This window comes from Hyperolius riggenbachi, chromosome 9 (genome assembly GCF_040937935.1).
Source record: "Hyperolius riggenbachi isolate aHypRig1 chromosome 9, aHypRig1.pri, whole genome shotgun sequence".
NCBI classification, from domain to species: domain Eukaryota; kingdom Metazoa; phylum Chordata; class Amphibia; order Anura; family Hyperoliidae; genus Hyperolius; species Hyperolius riggenbachi.
In genome coordinates this window covers 123,541,223-123,558,376 of record NC_090654.1, presented here as the reverse complement: position 1 = coordinate 123,558,376, position 17,154 = coordinate 123,541,223, and the positions used below count along the sequence as shown (strand labels likewise).

The 17,154-nt window shown below is 44.1% G+C and overlaps 1 protein-coding gene across 1 annotated transcript in view; it reads left to right on the top strand.

The window, feature by feature from the left end:
- Window positions 1-17,154, top strand: part of ARHGAP5 (Rho GTPase activating protein 5) — a 162,832-nt gene that overhangs the window by 45,276 nt on the left and 100,402 nt on the right. The window contains exon 2 of the mRNA XM_068253457.1: window positions 9,984-13,864. Coding sequence (XP_068109558.1) covers window positions 10,151-13,864 — 3,714 coding nt within the window. The 5' untranslated portion in view covers window positions 9,984-10,150. The remainder of the gene's footprint in view (window positions 1-9,983; window positions 13,865-17,154) is intronic.

Sequence of the window (17,154 nt, the reverse complement as noted above, 5' to 3'; positions counted from 1 at the left end):
GCCTTCGATTGTCCCATCGATTTGAGATCTGGTTGTATGCCACCCAGGGGTCACCTTTATAACCTGTCTGGCCCTGAGAAACTAGCTATGCAGGAATACATCAGAGAAAACTTGGCTAAAGGGTTCATCCGTTCCTCCCGTTCACCAGCAGGGGCAGTATTCTTTTTTGTAAAGAAAAAAGACTGAGGCCTCCGTGCTTGCAGCGATTATCGAGGCCTAAATAAGATCACAGTGAAAATTCGTTACCCTTTACCCTTGATTGACGATTTGTTCACACAGGTGACTAAAGCCAAGATTTTCTCAAAGTTAGATCTAAGAGGGGCATACAACCTAGTGCGTTTTAGGGATGGCGACGAATGGAAGACGGCCTTCAACACGCACGACGGGCATTACGAGTACCTGGTGATGCCCTTCGGGTTGTGTAAGGCTCCTGCCGTCTTCCAGGAGTTAATTAACGAGGTGTTCAGGGAAGTGTTGGGGAAGTTTGTCCTGGTCTATTTGGACGATATATTGATATTTTCGTCCAATCTCACTGAACATCGCAGGCATGTCAGGTTTGTGCTAGAAAAGCTAAGACAGAATCAGCTTTATGCCAAACTGGAGAAATGCCTCTTCGAAGTAACCTCGGTTGCCTTCTTGGGGTACATCATCTCCACCTCTGGTCTTTCAATGGACCCAGGGAAGGTTTCTGCTGTCCTGGAGTGGCCTCAGCCTGTTGGACTGAAAGCACTCCAGAGATTTCTGGGGTTTGCCAACTATTACAGAAGGTTCATTCAGGGGTACTCTACCATCATCTCTCCCCTCACCAGTTTCACCAAGAAAGGGGCTGACACTCATCACTGGTCAGCAGAGGCTCATGCGGCCTTTTCCACCCTAAAGAAACTGTTCTGTTCCGCACCTATACTGAGACATGTTGATGTCACCTTTCCCTTCATTGTAGAAGTTGATGCTTCAGAGGTGGGGGTGGGAGCTGTATTGTCTCAGAGATCAGGCTTGCAGGGCAAGCTCCACCCATGTGCCTACTTTTCTCGTAGTTTTTCACCCGCAGAGAAAAACTACGACATAGGCAACCGGGAGCTCTTGGCCATTAAGTTAGCTTTTGAGGAATGGTGACACTGGCTAGAGGGTGCAGAAGACACTATCACAGTTTATACAGATCATAAGAATTTGGAGTATATAGAGGGTGCTAAGAGACTTAACCCTCGCCAGGCCCGGTGGTCCCTGTTCTTTGCGAGATTTAGATTAATAATTACATATACTCCTGGTAGTAAGAACATCAAGGCCGACGCCTTATCCAGGTGTTTCGAACCTGAGACAGTGCAGCCTGCAGCCCCTGAGACCATCATACCTCAGAAGGTAGTTCTGGCAGCCAATGAGACCTGGAAGGATTGGACAGTCACTTTGAGTCCTTACCAACAAGATATCCCAGAGGGGAAGCCTGATGGGGTCATGTTTGTGCCACTGCCTTTCCGTTTGCAACTCCTACAACTGTTTCATTCACACAAGAATGATGGTCATCCTAGGGCCACCAGAACTCAGGATCTACTGGCTAGATGTGCCTGGTGGCCTACATTTGCAACAGATTGTAAGGAGTTTGTAAGAGTGTGTGCCGTGTGTGCAAGGAGTAAACCCTCTCGTCAGGCCCCCGTTGGCACTTTACAGTCCTTGCCAGTTCCCAGTGAACCATGGACCCATATCTCCATGGATTTCTTGGGTGAGCTCCCTCGGTCTGAGGGCAAGTCGGTGGTAGTAGACAGATTCAATAAGATGGCTCATTTTGTCCCTCCCCTCGGCCCAGGAATTGGCTGATCTCTTCATCCAGCACATTTTCCGGCTGCATGGCATTCCGGAGAATGTAGTGTCAGATCGGGGAGTCCAATTTGTTTCAAAGTTTTGGAGGGCTTTCTGCCATCAATTAGACATGGATCTCGCATTTTCATCAGGCTACCACCCACAGACCAACGGCCAGACCAAGAGAGTTAACCAATCCCTGGAACAGTTCCTTATGTTGCAGATGCGCAATCCGAATGGGTAAAATTTTTGCCGTTTGCGGAATTTGCGCACAACAACCTAAAAAGCTCCTCTTCTGGGTTTTCCCCATTTCAGGTGGTGTCGAGAAGATCACCCAAGTTTGCTCCCTTGCCGGTCGCATCAACACCCTTTCCGCCTCTGGAGGATTGGCAAAGGGCCCTGAGGGAGATTTGGGGAATGGTCAAGAGGAACCTGGGGAAAGCTTTTCAAACCCAGAAAAGACAGGCAGATAAAAGACGGTCTGTAGAGTGGAAATTCTCTCCAGGAGATTTGGTGTGGGTGTCCACTCGTCATTTGGCCCTGAAGCAACTGTCACCCAAGCTGGGCCCTAGATTTATAGGACCTTTTCCAGTGGCCAAGAAAATCAATAATGTCACTTATGCGATTGATCTCCCAGCCAGTATGAGAGGTGTGAGATCATTCCATGTGTCTCTTTTAAAACCAGCAGTGCACGTGGATTCCTCCCTTCCCTGTGTTGGTGGATGACCAACCAGAGTATGAGATTGAAAAGATCCTGGATTCTCGTCTGGTGCAGAATTTTGTGCAATATCTGGTCCACTGGAAGGGATATGGCATAGAGGAGAGATCTTGGGTGCCAGATTGTCGCATGCATGCGGAGGAATTAAAGAGGGAGTTTCATGACTTACATCCTGGGAAACCTGGTGGAAAGTGTCCGGAGTCCACTCCTCGGGGGGGGGGGGGGGGGGGGGGGTACTGTAATGGATGGCGGAGACACCGCCGAGCGGTCTGACAGTGAGGCGGCTGTTTCCGCGTTCAGACCGGCGGTTTCTTCGCAGCAACATGCGCCTGGTTTGTCTGAACCTAGTAGTGCACACAGATGGAGAGCGCGCTGCAAGACAGGCTCTTTATGCCAATAGGAGAGGGGTCAGCTGATGATCAGCTGATCCCAGAGTGGCAGAAGATTGGCTGAAGGGAACTGGGCGGCGCTGAGGAGCGCTTTGCTATATATACTCCTTGCCTGTCAGTTGCTGGTTGTCTGTCGTTGCGAATGCTTATGTGTTAGCACTCAGACCTTAGTCAGATCTTTCAGTGTGGTTGAACCAGGAGGACCTGGGAATCCACACTTAGCCAGATTACTGAGTTACTATTGTGTTATACTTCAGACTAGTTCCAGGGTGTTGAGACCACGGACCTCACACCCAAGACTAGGCCTTGTTTGATATCTGTTATGACCCATTGCTTTCCTGACTCGCCTTCTGCTTTCTGATTCGGTACCTACGCATATCTGATTACCTGTTGCCAACCCTGCCTGTCCCTGGTTACCGAATCAGCCTTCTGTCTCTGTACCTTATCTGCTCGTGTGTTGCCGACCCGATCTGGCCGACCTTTCTGGCTGTTACCCGCTCCCTGGGTGTTCAGTCCATCTGCAGGGACCCAACAAGTCAGGGACTCATCCTCTAGGAGTCCTTTGACTGCAGTAGAGTCCGACTCTTTGGTTAGAGTCACCTGCTCCTCAGGTGATTCTACTTATTACTGTTGCACCAAACACTTACACGTTTTCAGGTGTCCAGAGGTTAGCTATACTTGTATTATCGGTGATTCTGCAGATCATCAATAATCAGGTATATATCTGTATTGTTGGTGATACTGCAGATCACCAATAATCAGATTCTCTCTGTGTGCTGACACCGATCTTTACACTGACATACCACTGCTATGCAGACAACACCCAACTATATCTTTCCTTCAAGCCTGGTGTGACAGACCCAACTCTAACTATAAACGCCTGCTTACGTGAACTACAGCAATGGATGAATGACAACTGGCTGAAACTAAATGCAGACAAAACTGAAGTCCTTCTGATTGGAGGGCAGAGCATGATAACAAAACAACTTAACTTGCAGTCTTAATCACTGGGAATAGGAGGCACGGATCTAAGCTCTGACCATGTGCATAGCCTGGGAGTTCTAATTGATGGGAATTTAAACTTCAGAACTCAAATCTCTGCTGTGGTGAAATAATCCTATTTTCACCTGAAAAAACATTGCAAAAATCAAGCACCTCATCCCCCCCCAGAAGATCTGCCAACCTTAGTCCATGCCTTCATCACATCCCGACTGGACTACTGTTGCTCTCTACACTGGCCTTCCAAAAAAGGTCTTGTACCGCCTACAGCTGATACAGAATACTGCTGCCAGACTGCTAACCAACCAACCCCGTCACTGCCACATACCAGTCCTGCACTCCCTTCACTGGCTACCTATAGACTGGAGGGTCCTATTCAAGATCGGCCTACTGACATTTAAATCCCTGAATAATCTGGGCCCTGGATACATGAAAGATATGTTGCAGCTGCGTAGCAATCCCCGCATTCTAAGATCCACAAGTTCTTATAATCTAGTCATACCCAGAGTCCACTTGGAAACTTTTGGTCCTAGAGCCTTCTGTCATGCTGCCCCTACGTTTTGGAACGCCTTACCTCAACAGATCAGGACAGCTCCATCCCTGGCCGTGTTTAAATCCAGACTGAAAACCCACCTGTTCAGTTTGGCATTTGCAGAATTATAACTTTTGTTGTGTGAATACTTCATCCAACTACCAAATACTGAATCTGAGAGAGCCTAAGCACTTTGAGTCCTATGGGAGAAAAGCGCTATAGAAATGTTATTGTATTATTGTATTGTTAATGGAACATAGCCCAATTCAACACAAACTAGAGATGAACAATACATTGGAGTATGTTATGAATTGATGCAAATTTGGTTGTAATTTTTATGCAGATTGAAATAGAGCTGTCAAATGCAGCCAGAGTTTATTAGTCTAGTGTAATTCTGCATACAAATAACAAATACCATCAACTTGGAAAAACTAGCATTGCCTTTATCTCTAATGCTAATATTGTATTTGCACTCCACAATTCATGCCCACAACAACCTGGTACACAGACAGTAACCAATGTTAAAGAGGAGCTGTTAGGTATAGGGTCTCAGAGAAAAAAACCACATATATCAGTAGCTAAATATTGGCTGTACTTACTTACATTACATATGCATTTCACTGTCCACGTTTGGATTTCACAGAATTTTGATATAGTGTTTGCAGAGATTGATGCTCCTGACAGCTCATGGCAGGTTCCATGTTTGACTGTCTTGTATGAAGCCAATTGTGATGTAATATCCTCCCTTACCCTGCTTCCTGATGATTCGACTCTCAAAAAAGATCTGGATCAAAGATCCTAATGGTTCATGATCCGGACAACAGTACTGTGCAGTGAATATTAATTAGTCATGTGGCTAGGAACCATAGCGGACTCGTGCAGTATACTCTAACGGAACATGTGCCTTGTAAACAGCACATTGATTTTTCAGTGCTGTGAGCTGGGCTGCAAGATACAAGCCGCTGTAACATGAGCCTGTAACTTCTCACTGTGAAAGCAGCCTTAGGGCGGGATAGGGAAATGAAGGGGAGGACCAAGGGAGTGCAGTAGGGAGAAGCAGCAGCCCCAGCATGCTTTGCAGTATCTCTTATGCGGCCTGCCGGCCTCCTTAGGAGCTTGGGAATAAAGAGGCTTGCTATTCAGCAGAAATCAAAGTAAGAGAGATTTTTAACTTCAGTATTGCCTTTTTGGCTTCCATCTAAACTGTTTAACACAGGAGAATAGAGGTTTAAATTAGCTTTTGCAGCCTGACAGTTATTCTTTAAATGGAGGAAGGAACGTTTTTACACAAGCCAGTTAATTTATTCTATTTAAGTATTTATATAGCACTGGCATATTACGCAGCACTGTACATTGTATATTGTCTTGTCACTAACTATCCCTCAGAGGGGCTCTCAATCTAGTCCCTACCATATCATATTTGTGTATGTATTTTGTAGTGTATGTATTGTAGTCTAAGTCTAGGACCAATTTAGGAGGAAGCCAATTCACTTATCTGTATGTTTTTGGCATGTGGGAGGAAACTGGAGTGCCCGGAGGAAACCCATGCAGACACAGGGACCATGCAGACACCGTGCTGCCCTAATTGTGATAAGGTGCTCTCTGCTGAAACTCTCACCATTCACAGCACAGTAAGCAAACCACGCATGCTTTAAACCAAATTGGAAGCATTTTGGGTTCATAACCACGCACAAACTTATACCGGGGTTCCCGTGTTTTGGGCCCCGTATATACCGTATATTCCGGTGTATAAGACGAACCCACAACTTTTCAAGTTAATATATAGTTTTGGGATATACTCACTGTATAAGACTACCCCTCTTCCAACGCACACCAAATAAAAAATAAACATAAATTGGTGCTATGTATGAACAGATACTGGTGCTGTACTGTATGTGGTACCCAGTATATAACCGTATATAGGTGATTGACTTGTTGGATTGGTCAACTCTTTGCCTCCCTGTTTATCAGAGCGGTATGGAAGAATAGATTGCGCTGTGCCCATAAAACACGCCTCTTTCACCCTTCTGGCCCAACCTTCTATCCTATTTACCTCCTCTGCCTCTCAGATCTCGCGCATGTGCGCCTGCGCCGCTTCACTACAGTCCTCCGCAGCGAGATCTGAGAGGCGGTAACAGGATAGGGCGTATCACCAGGCATCAATGACCCCCGACTTTTCAGAAGATTTTCAAGGGTTAAAAAGTAGTCAGAATATGCTGTAAGTCTTTTAATCTTTTTACATGTTTTATTCGCTTTTGGCATTTTAAAGTAAGCGGTTTACAAGTAAAATTGCTGTTTGCTTACATTTTCCACGCTAATACCCTGGATACCGTACTTGTTTGGATTGTGGGATTGGAGTGCATGTAGACCTCTGGCAGACTGTTGTTTGGTCCTCTTACTGATGAATGCGGTATGTACAACCTTATGTGGATTGTCTACAGCTGGTAAGCCTCTCCTATCTTTTGGTGATGGTGACCACAGGAATGTATAAAGCCAGAATACCACTACGGTGACGTTTTTAAGGATTGTGTGCTACACCATACTGACTCTTGTGACCTGCACTGATTCCTTGTGGACTTTGGACACTGTCTTTTCTCAGCAGCAGTCAACTGCCTAACCCGCTATTGGTGCCGATTGTAACGATCGGTGAAGCACAGAGGATCTGATTACCGGTGATCTGCAGTATCACTGGGAATACAGATATATACCAGATTATAAATGATCTGCAGTATCACCGATAATCCGATATACTAGCTAACCTCTGTTCACCTGAGTAGAGTGTAGTGTTTGGTGTAACAGTAACACTTCAAGGACTAGGCCTCCGTGCAGCAAGGAGTACTGCACAGCTTCCTTCCGCAGACCTGAGCTCTCCAAGACGGGAGGAGTCAGACTGACAGTAGGAAGGATTGTCTGAAAGCAACCCTCAGGACGAAGGGTCGCTAACAGAGCGAGGAACCGCCTCTAATGGTAAGGTCGGTTCTCGAGGTCAGACAAGCCAGGTCGTACACACATGGACAGATACAGTACAAGATCAGAAGACAAAGGCGGAGTCTAAGTACAGGCAGGGTTCGGCAACGGGGTATCAGATATATCGAGGTACAGAATCAGGAGGCTGAGGCGGAGTCTAGGAACGAGCCGGGGTTCGGCAACAGAGTATCAGAAATATCGAGGTGCAAGATCAGCGTTCAGGAGGATAGTCAGGCAAGCAAGAAGTCATAACAGATAATCACAATGAAACTAGTACTTTAAGCTATCAACAGAATCTAGCTAAGTGTAGGATTACAGCTCCAGCTGGTCCCGGCACACTTGCGAATCTGACTACGGATCTGGGTGCTCCCACATATGTGATCGCAACGCCAGACACCAGGGGAATGACCAGCTAGCAGTATATATGCACCTGTACCTCTCCAGCACCTCCCACGGTGCTGGACCAATGAGTGGTGGAGCCAGAGTCAGCTGACCAGCCTGGTCAGCTGACTACTTCTGGCTGTCATATAAATCCTGCCTGAGTGCGCGCGCGTCACTCTAAATCTAGAGGGACTACGTGTCCCAGCCACACCAGCCCCGCTCTGCGGTACCTCCGCAGCGGGGGCATGCGCGCTAACCGCCGCGTCTGACGCGGCGGTTTCTCCGCGCTCCGTTGAGCCCTGCACGGAGACAGCCGCCTCATACTGAGAGGAGGCGGCTGCTTCTCCGTGTGTGGCGCCATTATGCGCGGAAAGAGCCGCCTGCCGCTGGCTCATGGCGGCGGCTCTTCCGCGTTTTCTCACACCGATAAAGCCTGTTCTAAAGGGAAAACATTCACTGATCTAAACCAGTTTTCAGGGAGTAATTGGCTCATATTTTTTCATGAATGGGCTGTGAATACACTTGAATATGAGGGCAAAAGCATCTACTCAGATATCTTTTTCAAGCAAATGTTCATGCACAAATAGAACCGTGCCCATCACCCAGGGAATTTACCTTAGTCCAGCTTAAAGTTAACCTGTGATAAGTGGAAAAATTAGATTCTTACCTCAGGAGGGGGAAGCCTCTGGATTCTAAAGTGGCTTCCCCCCGTCCTCGTACATCATCACGTTCCAGCGCCTGGACTCACAAAGGGTGGCGTGGGCATTCGCACTGTCCAGCTCAGGATCCGGCAGAAACGGCCGAGCCTGGTCGAGTCTATGCTACTGCAGCTTGCACATGCTCATGTTATGTTTGGTAACACAGCAAGGTATAGAATAGAAATTACTTTTCAGAGGCAGAAAACAGCCTTTTCATTTTCAGGTGGTCTTCAAAAGCAGATTGTAATTGTGAATTGAAAATATTTCTGAAATTGAATTGCAGTAACAGACAAACTTTCAATGCTGTTTTTAATGTTTCATGGATTTCTTTAAAGTTACATCTGTTTTCTTTTTGTACATAACTATATTAGGGTCAATTCATAAAAGGCTGTTTGAGAAAAAAATCTGGTCAGGAAAATACCGCATTCGGTATTTTAGACTTTTGATATTTTAGACTATGCGAATGCATAAAAATGTTCACAGGTGCAGTAGAAGTGCGGTAAATTACTGAAACCCATTGACAAATACATTTGCGGTAACAGCAGAGCAGTGTGCCGTGTCTGTGTTGTTACATGCTGTTCCTTGCAGTGAAGGCATCCCGACATCCCTTTAGCTATACATGTTTTTGTTATACTGCATCTGCTTGCTCTGAATCTGCTTTGAATCTATCTATTAGTCTTTCTTAACACTGTATTTAATTGCCGCAGCTTAGATTAACTTCCAAGAAACTTTACACATGCCATGCTAGGTAATTTTCCCCAGTAGCTGAGGTTAAACAGGCACACAGCCTAAGGTATTCAGGGGATGCCTGTTTGGTTCCGTTCTCGCTCTGCTGCTGCCTGGGGGGGGGGGGGGGGGGGTTGTGTTTGAGAACCTTGTCCCGCCAGAGAAGGCTGCAGGTCCTATCAGATTCCAACATTAAGAATTGCAGAAGACGAGCTGTTTCTATTGGCTCCCTGCTCCTGTCATTCACAGCTGCCTCTGCTTCTGCTTGTGAGTCACGGCTCCCAGCACAGTCTCCTTGCACAGGTACCGCATTCTTTTCACCACTTCAAAGCAGACAGTATTGCTTTGTGGCTTTACTCTTATTGTAGGCTTTATAAATTGACATATACTGACGTGTTGAGGTAATTACCGCACAAGTCGGTAATTTACCTCACTGCTCTGTAATTTCAGCTTTTCATGCGGTAACAGCTTTTATGAATTGACATTTTCCTAAGTGCTCGATAAAGTCAGCTTTTTTCTGCATTACCCTAATACGGTAATGCTTTATGAATCACATCCAATGTGTAAAACAATACACTTCCATGCATTGTGACCACATTTTGGTAGTTGTGTTCTAAAACATCTATGCATTTGTCTCAGAGAGTAAGACTGCGTTAATGTTCAGAGTAGTCTTTATACTAGCAGCTCAGCTTAAATTTTAATGTAGTACAGCATTCTATGACTGAACAATTACATGGTTTTTTGCAGTGTTCTGATTTTTTTTTTTTTTTCTCTTTTCTTAGGCATGCCATCTGCAGACATGTTTGAGGACACACTATGTTGATGGAGAACAAGAGTACAGCAAGTCCTTACTACTGTCTTTGACCATATTGGAAGCTCTCATGTGAAAGTTAAGAATGAGAAGTATGCCCAGCTCTCTAATTTTACTCAGAAGGATGAGAGGGGAGTGATGATGGCAAAGAATAAGGAGCCGCGCCCCCCATCATATACTATTAGCGTTATAGGATTGTCTGGAACAGAAAAGGATAAAGGCAACTGTGGTGTTGGGAAGTCGTGCTTATGTAACAGATATGTCCGGCCAAAGGCTGATGAATATTATCATGAACATACCTCTGTCCTTAGCACAATTGACTTTGGAGGACGTGTTGTCAACAATGACCACTTTTTGTATTGGGGTGACGTAACGCAGTTAGGTGAAGATGGGATTGATTGCAAACATCACATTATTGAACAGACTGAGTTCATAGATGATCAGACTTTTCTTCCACATCGAAGTACAAACCTTCAGCCCTATATAAAGAGAGCAGCAGCTTCAAAAATTCAGTCAGCTGAGAAGCTTATGTATATTTGCACAGACCAGCTTGGCCTGGAGCAGGACTTTGAACAAAAGCAAATGCCAGAAGGAAAGCTAACCATAGATGGCTTTGTACTATGCATAGATGTTAGCCAAGGATGCAATCGAAAATTTGATGATCAGTTAAAGTTTATTAATAACCTTTATGCGCAAGTAGTAAAAGCAAAGAAACCGGTTGTTATTGCAGCAACAAAGTGTGATGAGTGTGTTGACCACTATCTGAGAGAAGTTCAGGGCTTTGCTTCTAACAAGAAAAACCTACTTGTTGTAGAAACTTCAGCTAGATATAATATCAATGTTGAAACGTGTTTCACAGCACTAGTTCAAATGTTGGACAAAACACGAGGTAAACCCAAGATAATTCCTTACCTGGAGGCATTCAAAACACACCGGCAAATTGTAGCTTCTGCGACTGATAAATTTGAGAAGCTTATTGTACAAACAGTGCGGGATTATCATGCAACTTGGAAAACTGTCAGTAATAAATTAAAAAACCACTCAGATTATGAAAATTATATTAATTTAGAGGGAACCATGAAAGCTAAAAATACATTCTCCAAGCACATAGAACAGCTCAAACAGGAGCACATCAGAAAAAGAAAAGAGGAATATTTAAGGACGCTCCCAAGAACACTCAATACATTGCTGCCAAAACTTGAAGAAATAGAAAATTTAAACTGGGCAGAAGCTCTTAGGCTTCTTGAGAAGAGGCATGACTTCGGCCTTTGGTTTGTAATGCTGGAAAAGACTCCATGGGATCAGTCTGATCACATAGATGATGTAAATGATCGAAGAGTTCCATTTGATCTTCTCTGCACTTTAGAGGCTGAAAAAATATATCAAAGCCATGTCCAAAATTTGGTTTCTGAGAAGAGAAGAATAGAAATGAAAGAAAAATTCAAGAAAACCCTTGAAAAGATACCATTTATTTCCCCTGGCCAACCATGGGAAGAGGTTATGTGTTTTGTTTTAGATGATGAAGCTTATAAGTTCATCAGTGAGACAGATCGTACAGAGGTATACCGTAAACACCAGCGGGAAATCATTGATAAAGCCAAAGAAGAATTTCAGGAGATGCTTTTTGAGCACTCTGAGCTCTTTTATGACCTAGATCTTAATGCTACGCCAAGCACTGATAAAATGACTGAAATTAATGCAGTCCTTGGGGAGGAACCAAGGTATAAAGCTTTGCAGAAGCTTGCAACTGAAAGAGAATCTCTTCTCCTGAAACACATTGGATTTGTGTATCACCCTACCAAGGAAACCTGTCTCAGTGTCCAAAGTTGCACGGACATTAAAGTGGAACAAGTTATTGCCAACAGTCTCCTGCAATCAAATCTTGGCCGTCTGAACTTGTACCAAGATGGAACAAACCTTGACAAAGTGAATCTTCTTATTCTTGGAAAAGACAGTTTGCCACAAGAGATGACCAATGAAATAAGGACCCAGTCAACAGATGATGAGTTTGCTTTAGATGGAAAAATTTATGAATTAGACTTGAGGCCCATGGATGCTAATTCTCCCAACCTTCTGAGCCAGTTATGGACTCCTCGATTTAAACCTCATGGCTGTTTCTGTGTATTCAGTTCGATTGAATCACTTAATTTCCTAGGTGATTGCATTGGCAAAATAAGATGTGAATCCCTAGCAAGAAGAGATAAGGAAATAGCAAACCTTCCCTTTACTTTAATTTTGGCTAACCAGAGAGAGAGTGGGAGCAAGAATCTGCCAATTTTGAGACATCAAGGGCAGCAGTTGGCAAACAAACTCCAGTGCCATTTTGTGGATATACCTACTGGAACCTTCCCTCGAAAATTTAATGAGGCTCAAATAAAACAAGCTCTGAGGGGAGTATTGGAATCTGTAAAGCACAATTCTGATATTGCCAGCCCCGTTCCTACTATTAAAGATCTTTCAGAAGCTGATTTACGGATTGTCATGTGTGCCATGTGTGGAGATCCTTTTAGTGTGGATCTAATTCTTTCCCCTTTCTTAGAGTCCCGTACTTGTAGTGCTGCTCAACCTGGCCAAAACAACTCCCTGATGCTCGATAAAATCATTGGTGAAAAGCGAAGACGGATACAGATAACCATACTGTCATACCATTCATCTATTGGGGTTAGAAAAGATGAGCTGGTCCATGGGTACATTCTAATTTATTCAGCAAAAAGAAAAGCCTCTATGGGAATGCTACGGGCTTTTCTGTCAGAAATTCAGGACACTATCCCTGTTCAGCTGGTTGCTGTAACTGACAGCCAAGCTGATTTCTTTGAGAATGAAGCCATTAAAGAATTGATGACTGAAGGAGAGCACATTGCCACTGAAATTTCAGCTAAATTCACAGCTCTATATTCACTCTCTCAATATCATCGTCAGACAGAGGTTTTTACACCATTCTTCAGCGATGTTTTGGAAAAGAAGACTTCCATTGAAAATTCTTATTTGGCAGAGAGCAGTAGGGAGGCAAGTCAACCTTGTGAAGATGTATTTCTTCATTCACCCCGAGGAAACTCGCCAGCGTACAGTTGCTACCCAGATTCAGAGGATGACTCAGAAGCCCCACCTCCTTATAGCCCTATTGGGGATGATGTACAGCTGCTTCCAAAGTGTAATTTGGATAATGAAGGGAATGAGTATCCCACACACAGTACTCCGTTAAATTGCCATGACCATGAGCGCAACCACAAAGTGCCTCCTCCAATAAGACCCAAACCTGCTGGACCTAAGTCAAAGGTAAACAGATTAGATCCAAACCTTGTGAGAACTATTGAAGCTGGTATTGGCAAAAACCCAAGAAAGCAGACTTCTCGCTTCCCTTTGGTACACCCAGAAGATGCAGATTCATCTGATAACTACTCAGATCCTGTGGACACAATACACAGATCCAAAGATTTCATTAATGATATTTATGACTTACCTGAAGACAGTCAAAACCATCTTCACAGAAGGCACCATTTATTCCCCAATGCAAAAGGCGAAGAAGAAAATGGCATCTCTGATAGACTTTCAAGGGGTCAAGGAGAGAGGAGGCCTTCAAAATATAAGTATAGGTCAAAGACTTTGTTCAGTAAGACGAAATCATACACTTATCGACGAACCCACTCTGATGCCAGTGATGAGGAGGCTCTTACCATCAGTGGAAGAGACAAAAGAAAGAAACCAAAGCACAGACCAAGTGAAGAAGACCCTCTTCTTTCACCAGTTGACACCTGGAAGGGAGGTATAGATAATCCAGCAATTACTTCTGACCAGGAGCAGGAAGAAAGAAAAACAAAGAAAAAAACACCTAAAACAAAAGACGACAAGAAGGTAGGTGTCATTCCAATTACGATTTAGTTTATTCATCTCATATTGTGTATTATCTTAATGTGTTATATTTAGAAGTCTATCTTGGCAGATTCTTTTGAATCTGCAACTGGATTTGTTGTGGAATGACAGTACTTAACACTCTTATTACTTGAAGCAAGCGACAAATTCTAAGTTCATGTACATATTTTACTATTCATTTCTGTAGCTCGGTGTAATGTTGATGTTTAAACACTCTGTAACTTCAAAAAGTTCACCTTGGGGGTACTTACCTCGGCAGGGGAAGCTTCTGGATCCTATTGAGGCTTCCCCAGTCATCCTCAGTCCCACGGTAGCAGTGCTGGGCCCCTGAAACCACAGCCGACAAGGAAAGTTGGCTGTGGCACAGGCGCAGTAGTACCTGCAATATTTACCTTCTCCAGTGCAGGAACAGTAGTGGCTCTCCGCTTGGGGTCAGGCAGAAATAGTGGATCGGGTCTGTTCTACTGTGCAGGCAAATTGCGCCTGCGCAGTAGAGTGCATCCAATCGGGATCAGCTGTTTCCACCTGACCGTAAGTGGAGAGCTGCTACTGTGCCTGCACTGGAGCTGAGAAAGGTTAATATTTACATGGCAGTCGTTCGAGGACCGCTAGCACTGCCACCGTGGGACGGAGGAGGACAGGGGAAGCCTCGATAGGATTCAGAGGCTTCCCCCTCCTGAGGTAAGTACCCCCAGGGGACATATTGAAAGTTACAGGTTCCGTTTAACATTAAAGCATAATAAAGACATTTTCCCTACCACAAGGAATTTCATGTCTTACTATTTCATACAGCCCCAGAAGTACAGAAAGGAAGTTTATAGGACTTTTTATTAAAAAAAAAAAATCAGTTGTGATTAGAATGAAACATTTTCTTCACCTTCTATAAATTTACACATTCAGGTAGAGATAAGTAGGAATTACTTTTAATACCAGATGCCAAGGTATCCAGTCTCTCTTCTTTGAGATTTTTTTTTCTTGTGGTCAGCACTACAGCTTTAGCAGATTCTTATTATGAGGCCATTGACCTGCACTTGAGATGTAAAAGGCAACTGAGCACTAGGAATTTAAAATACTAAAATGTACCTCCCCATAACGGAGGTTCATAATGGGGTTGGCCATTGGGGGGGAACATCAGTACTTGCCTACGGGTTGCTGCTACACTTGGTCTCACGGCCTTATGGGATACGCCATCTTCACCAGGGAAGACTGTAGCTGTGCCAGGAACTTCAAAATTTGGCACAGCTGTGTTCTCACCTAGGGAAGATGGCGGATCCCATACGGATGAGAGCATTAGTTTTATATATTTTTAGTTCCAGGTGCTCAATTGCCTGTAGATTCCTATGGTGGTCACTAATGATCCAATCTTACCATATTACTATGTAATATAAGAGAACTACCTAAATTATCCTTTAAATATATTCACTCAATTACCCTAATACTACATAGATGTGTTAAAATAGGATGAAAAATTTTGGATCAGTAGTGGCCACCTTTACTGGTTCAGGGTGGAGATTAGCTGGGCGGTGATCTCTGTGGACAGGGAAAGGCTGGTTTGTGTCAGCTCCTCCCTGATTGTTTTACGTAGCTGATGATGTGATAAGGGGAGTACTCTAAACAGCTTTGTGTCCAGTAACATAGCTGTGATGTCCCAACAGAAGGTAGGAGTATAGGAGCCAATTAATGTATGTATTGCAAAACAATTGTGCAATCTACAAAATGTTGTATATTGCCATGTTGTGCAAATTTACTGTTCTATGCATTAAGAAAGCAGTCTATGCTACAAACTATGGCTTCAATGATTTTTTTGTCTCTTGTGATGAGATATTAGAACCTCATGGCTGACTGTTGTTTACAAACCCTTCTCCACAACAGCCTCAGGTGAAATTGAATTTTGTTCTTGTTCACTCCTCCCTAGTAGCTGGTGCCCTTGGTTTGTGTCTGTTATTAGTAGTAGAGTAGATTTCCCCTGACTTGAAAATGAGCCGATTGAGCCCAGTAGTCGCTGATCATTGAATCAGCAGCTGGTTAATTAACCAATTGAACCTAGACCCAACTGGCTTAGTTTCAAATTAGTGTGGAGGTTCTCATTTAAATGTTCACACCTAAAATGCAAGTCTGTGGTGGAAATGTGGCCTTAGGGATTGAATACCAATATTCTGTCCCCAAAGAACCCTTGTTACTCCTCGCTATACCATCTCCCTAGTACTGTACCTGCAGCTGTAACTGTCACAGGTTGCCAGCCTGACTGTCAGCTGAAATGTTCATGGAAGATCATGCACTTTTGGTTCACAAACTTGTATGTATGGGTCTTAAAATGTACCTGTAGGGGAAAAATGCCCAAGTTAGATACTTGCCTCAGTAGAGGGTTGCTGGATTATTGCTGGATAATTCAGAGGCTTTCCCCATCTGCCTCACCCTCATTGATCCAGTGCTGGGATACTCTCAACTTATTAGACAAGGGCTTGTCAAATATGTTTACATGGCTACAATCACGACTGCACTGCACTGCACTGCACTAGTACAAGACGGCCCACACCTGCACAGTAGCACAGTACCACTTGTGCACACCTTTTTTCACCATACAAGAGCAGCTCCATGCCACTGTGTAGGTGCTAATCATCAGTGCATCTGTGCAATGTGGCCATCCTCGTTCAGATGGGAGCATAGTTGCAAAGATAAGAGGGTTTAGCTGTGGAGAACAGGAGGATCGGAGAAGCCTCTGGAAGCAAGCTCAGTGACTGACATAATTAAATCGAGATGTTCAGCATAATAGCTAGGATACTTATCATTTCAGGACCTTAGCAACAGCAGTTTGTGTTTTTCTTTTAAGAAGTTGGTACACAATGCTACTGCATTGTCTGAAAAGACAAATTTTCAGACGTACCACTACTGTATAAAGTGTGTTTTTCAAAGTGTTGTATGGCAGTGCATTGCATAGAAGACTTGTCAAGAGAATATCACTGCTTAAAGTGGATCCAAGGTGAACTTTTACTCATTGCATAATTGTGTTCTTTTCCTATTGTTTATAGGACATTCCTCAAGCCAAATAATTTTTTGTTTTAATACTTAATAATTTCCTATAAACTAAATAAACCACGCCCACAGGTTTTCAGAGAGCCTTGGCAGTAGCAAGGGCTCATGGGAGCTCAGTCTGGGCAGGAGGAGGGGGAGGTGTTACTAGCCATTGATTTCAGAGGGAGGAGGAGGGGGGATTAGGTTTTTTTGCTGAAGATACAGATAAGCCTACCTCTGCGTAATGTTTACAAACATGG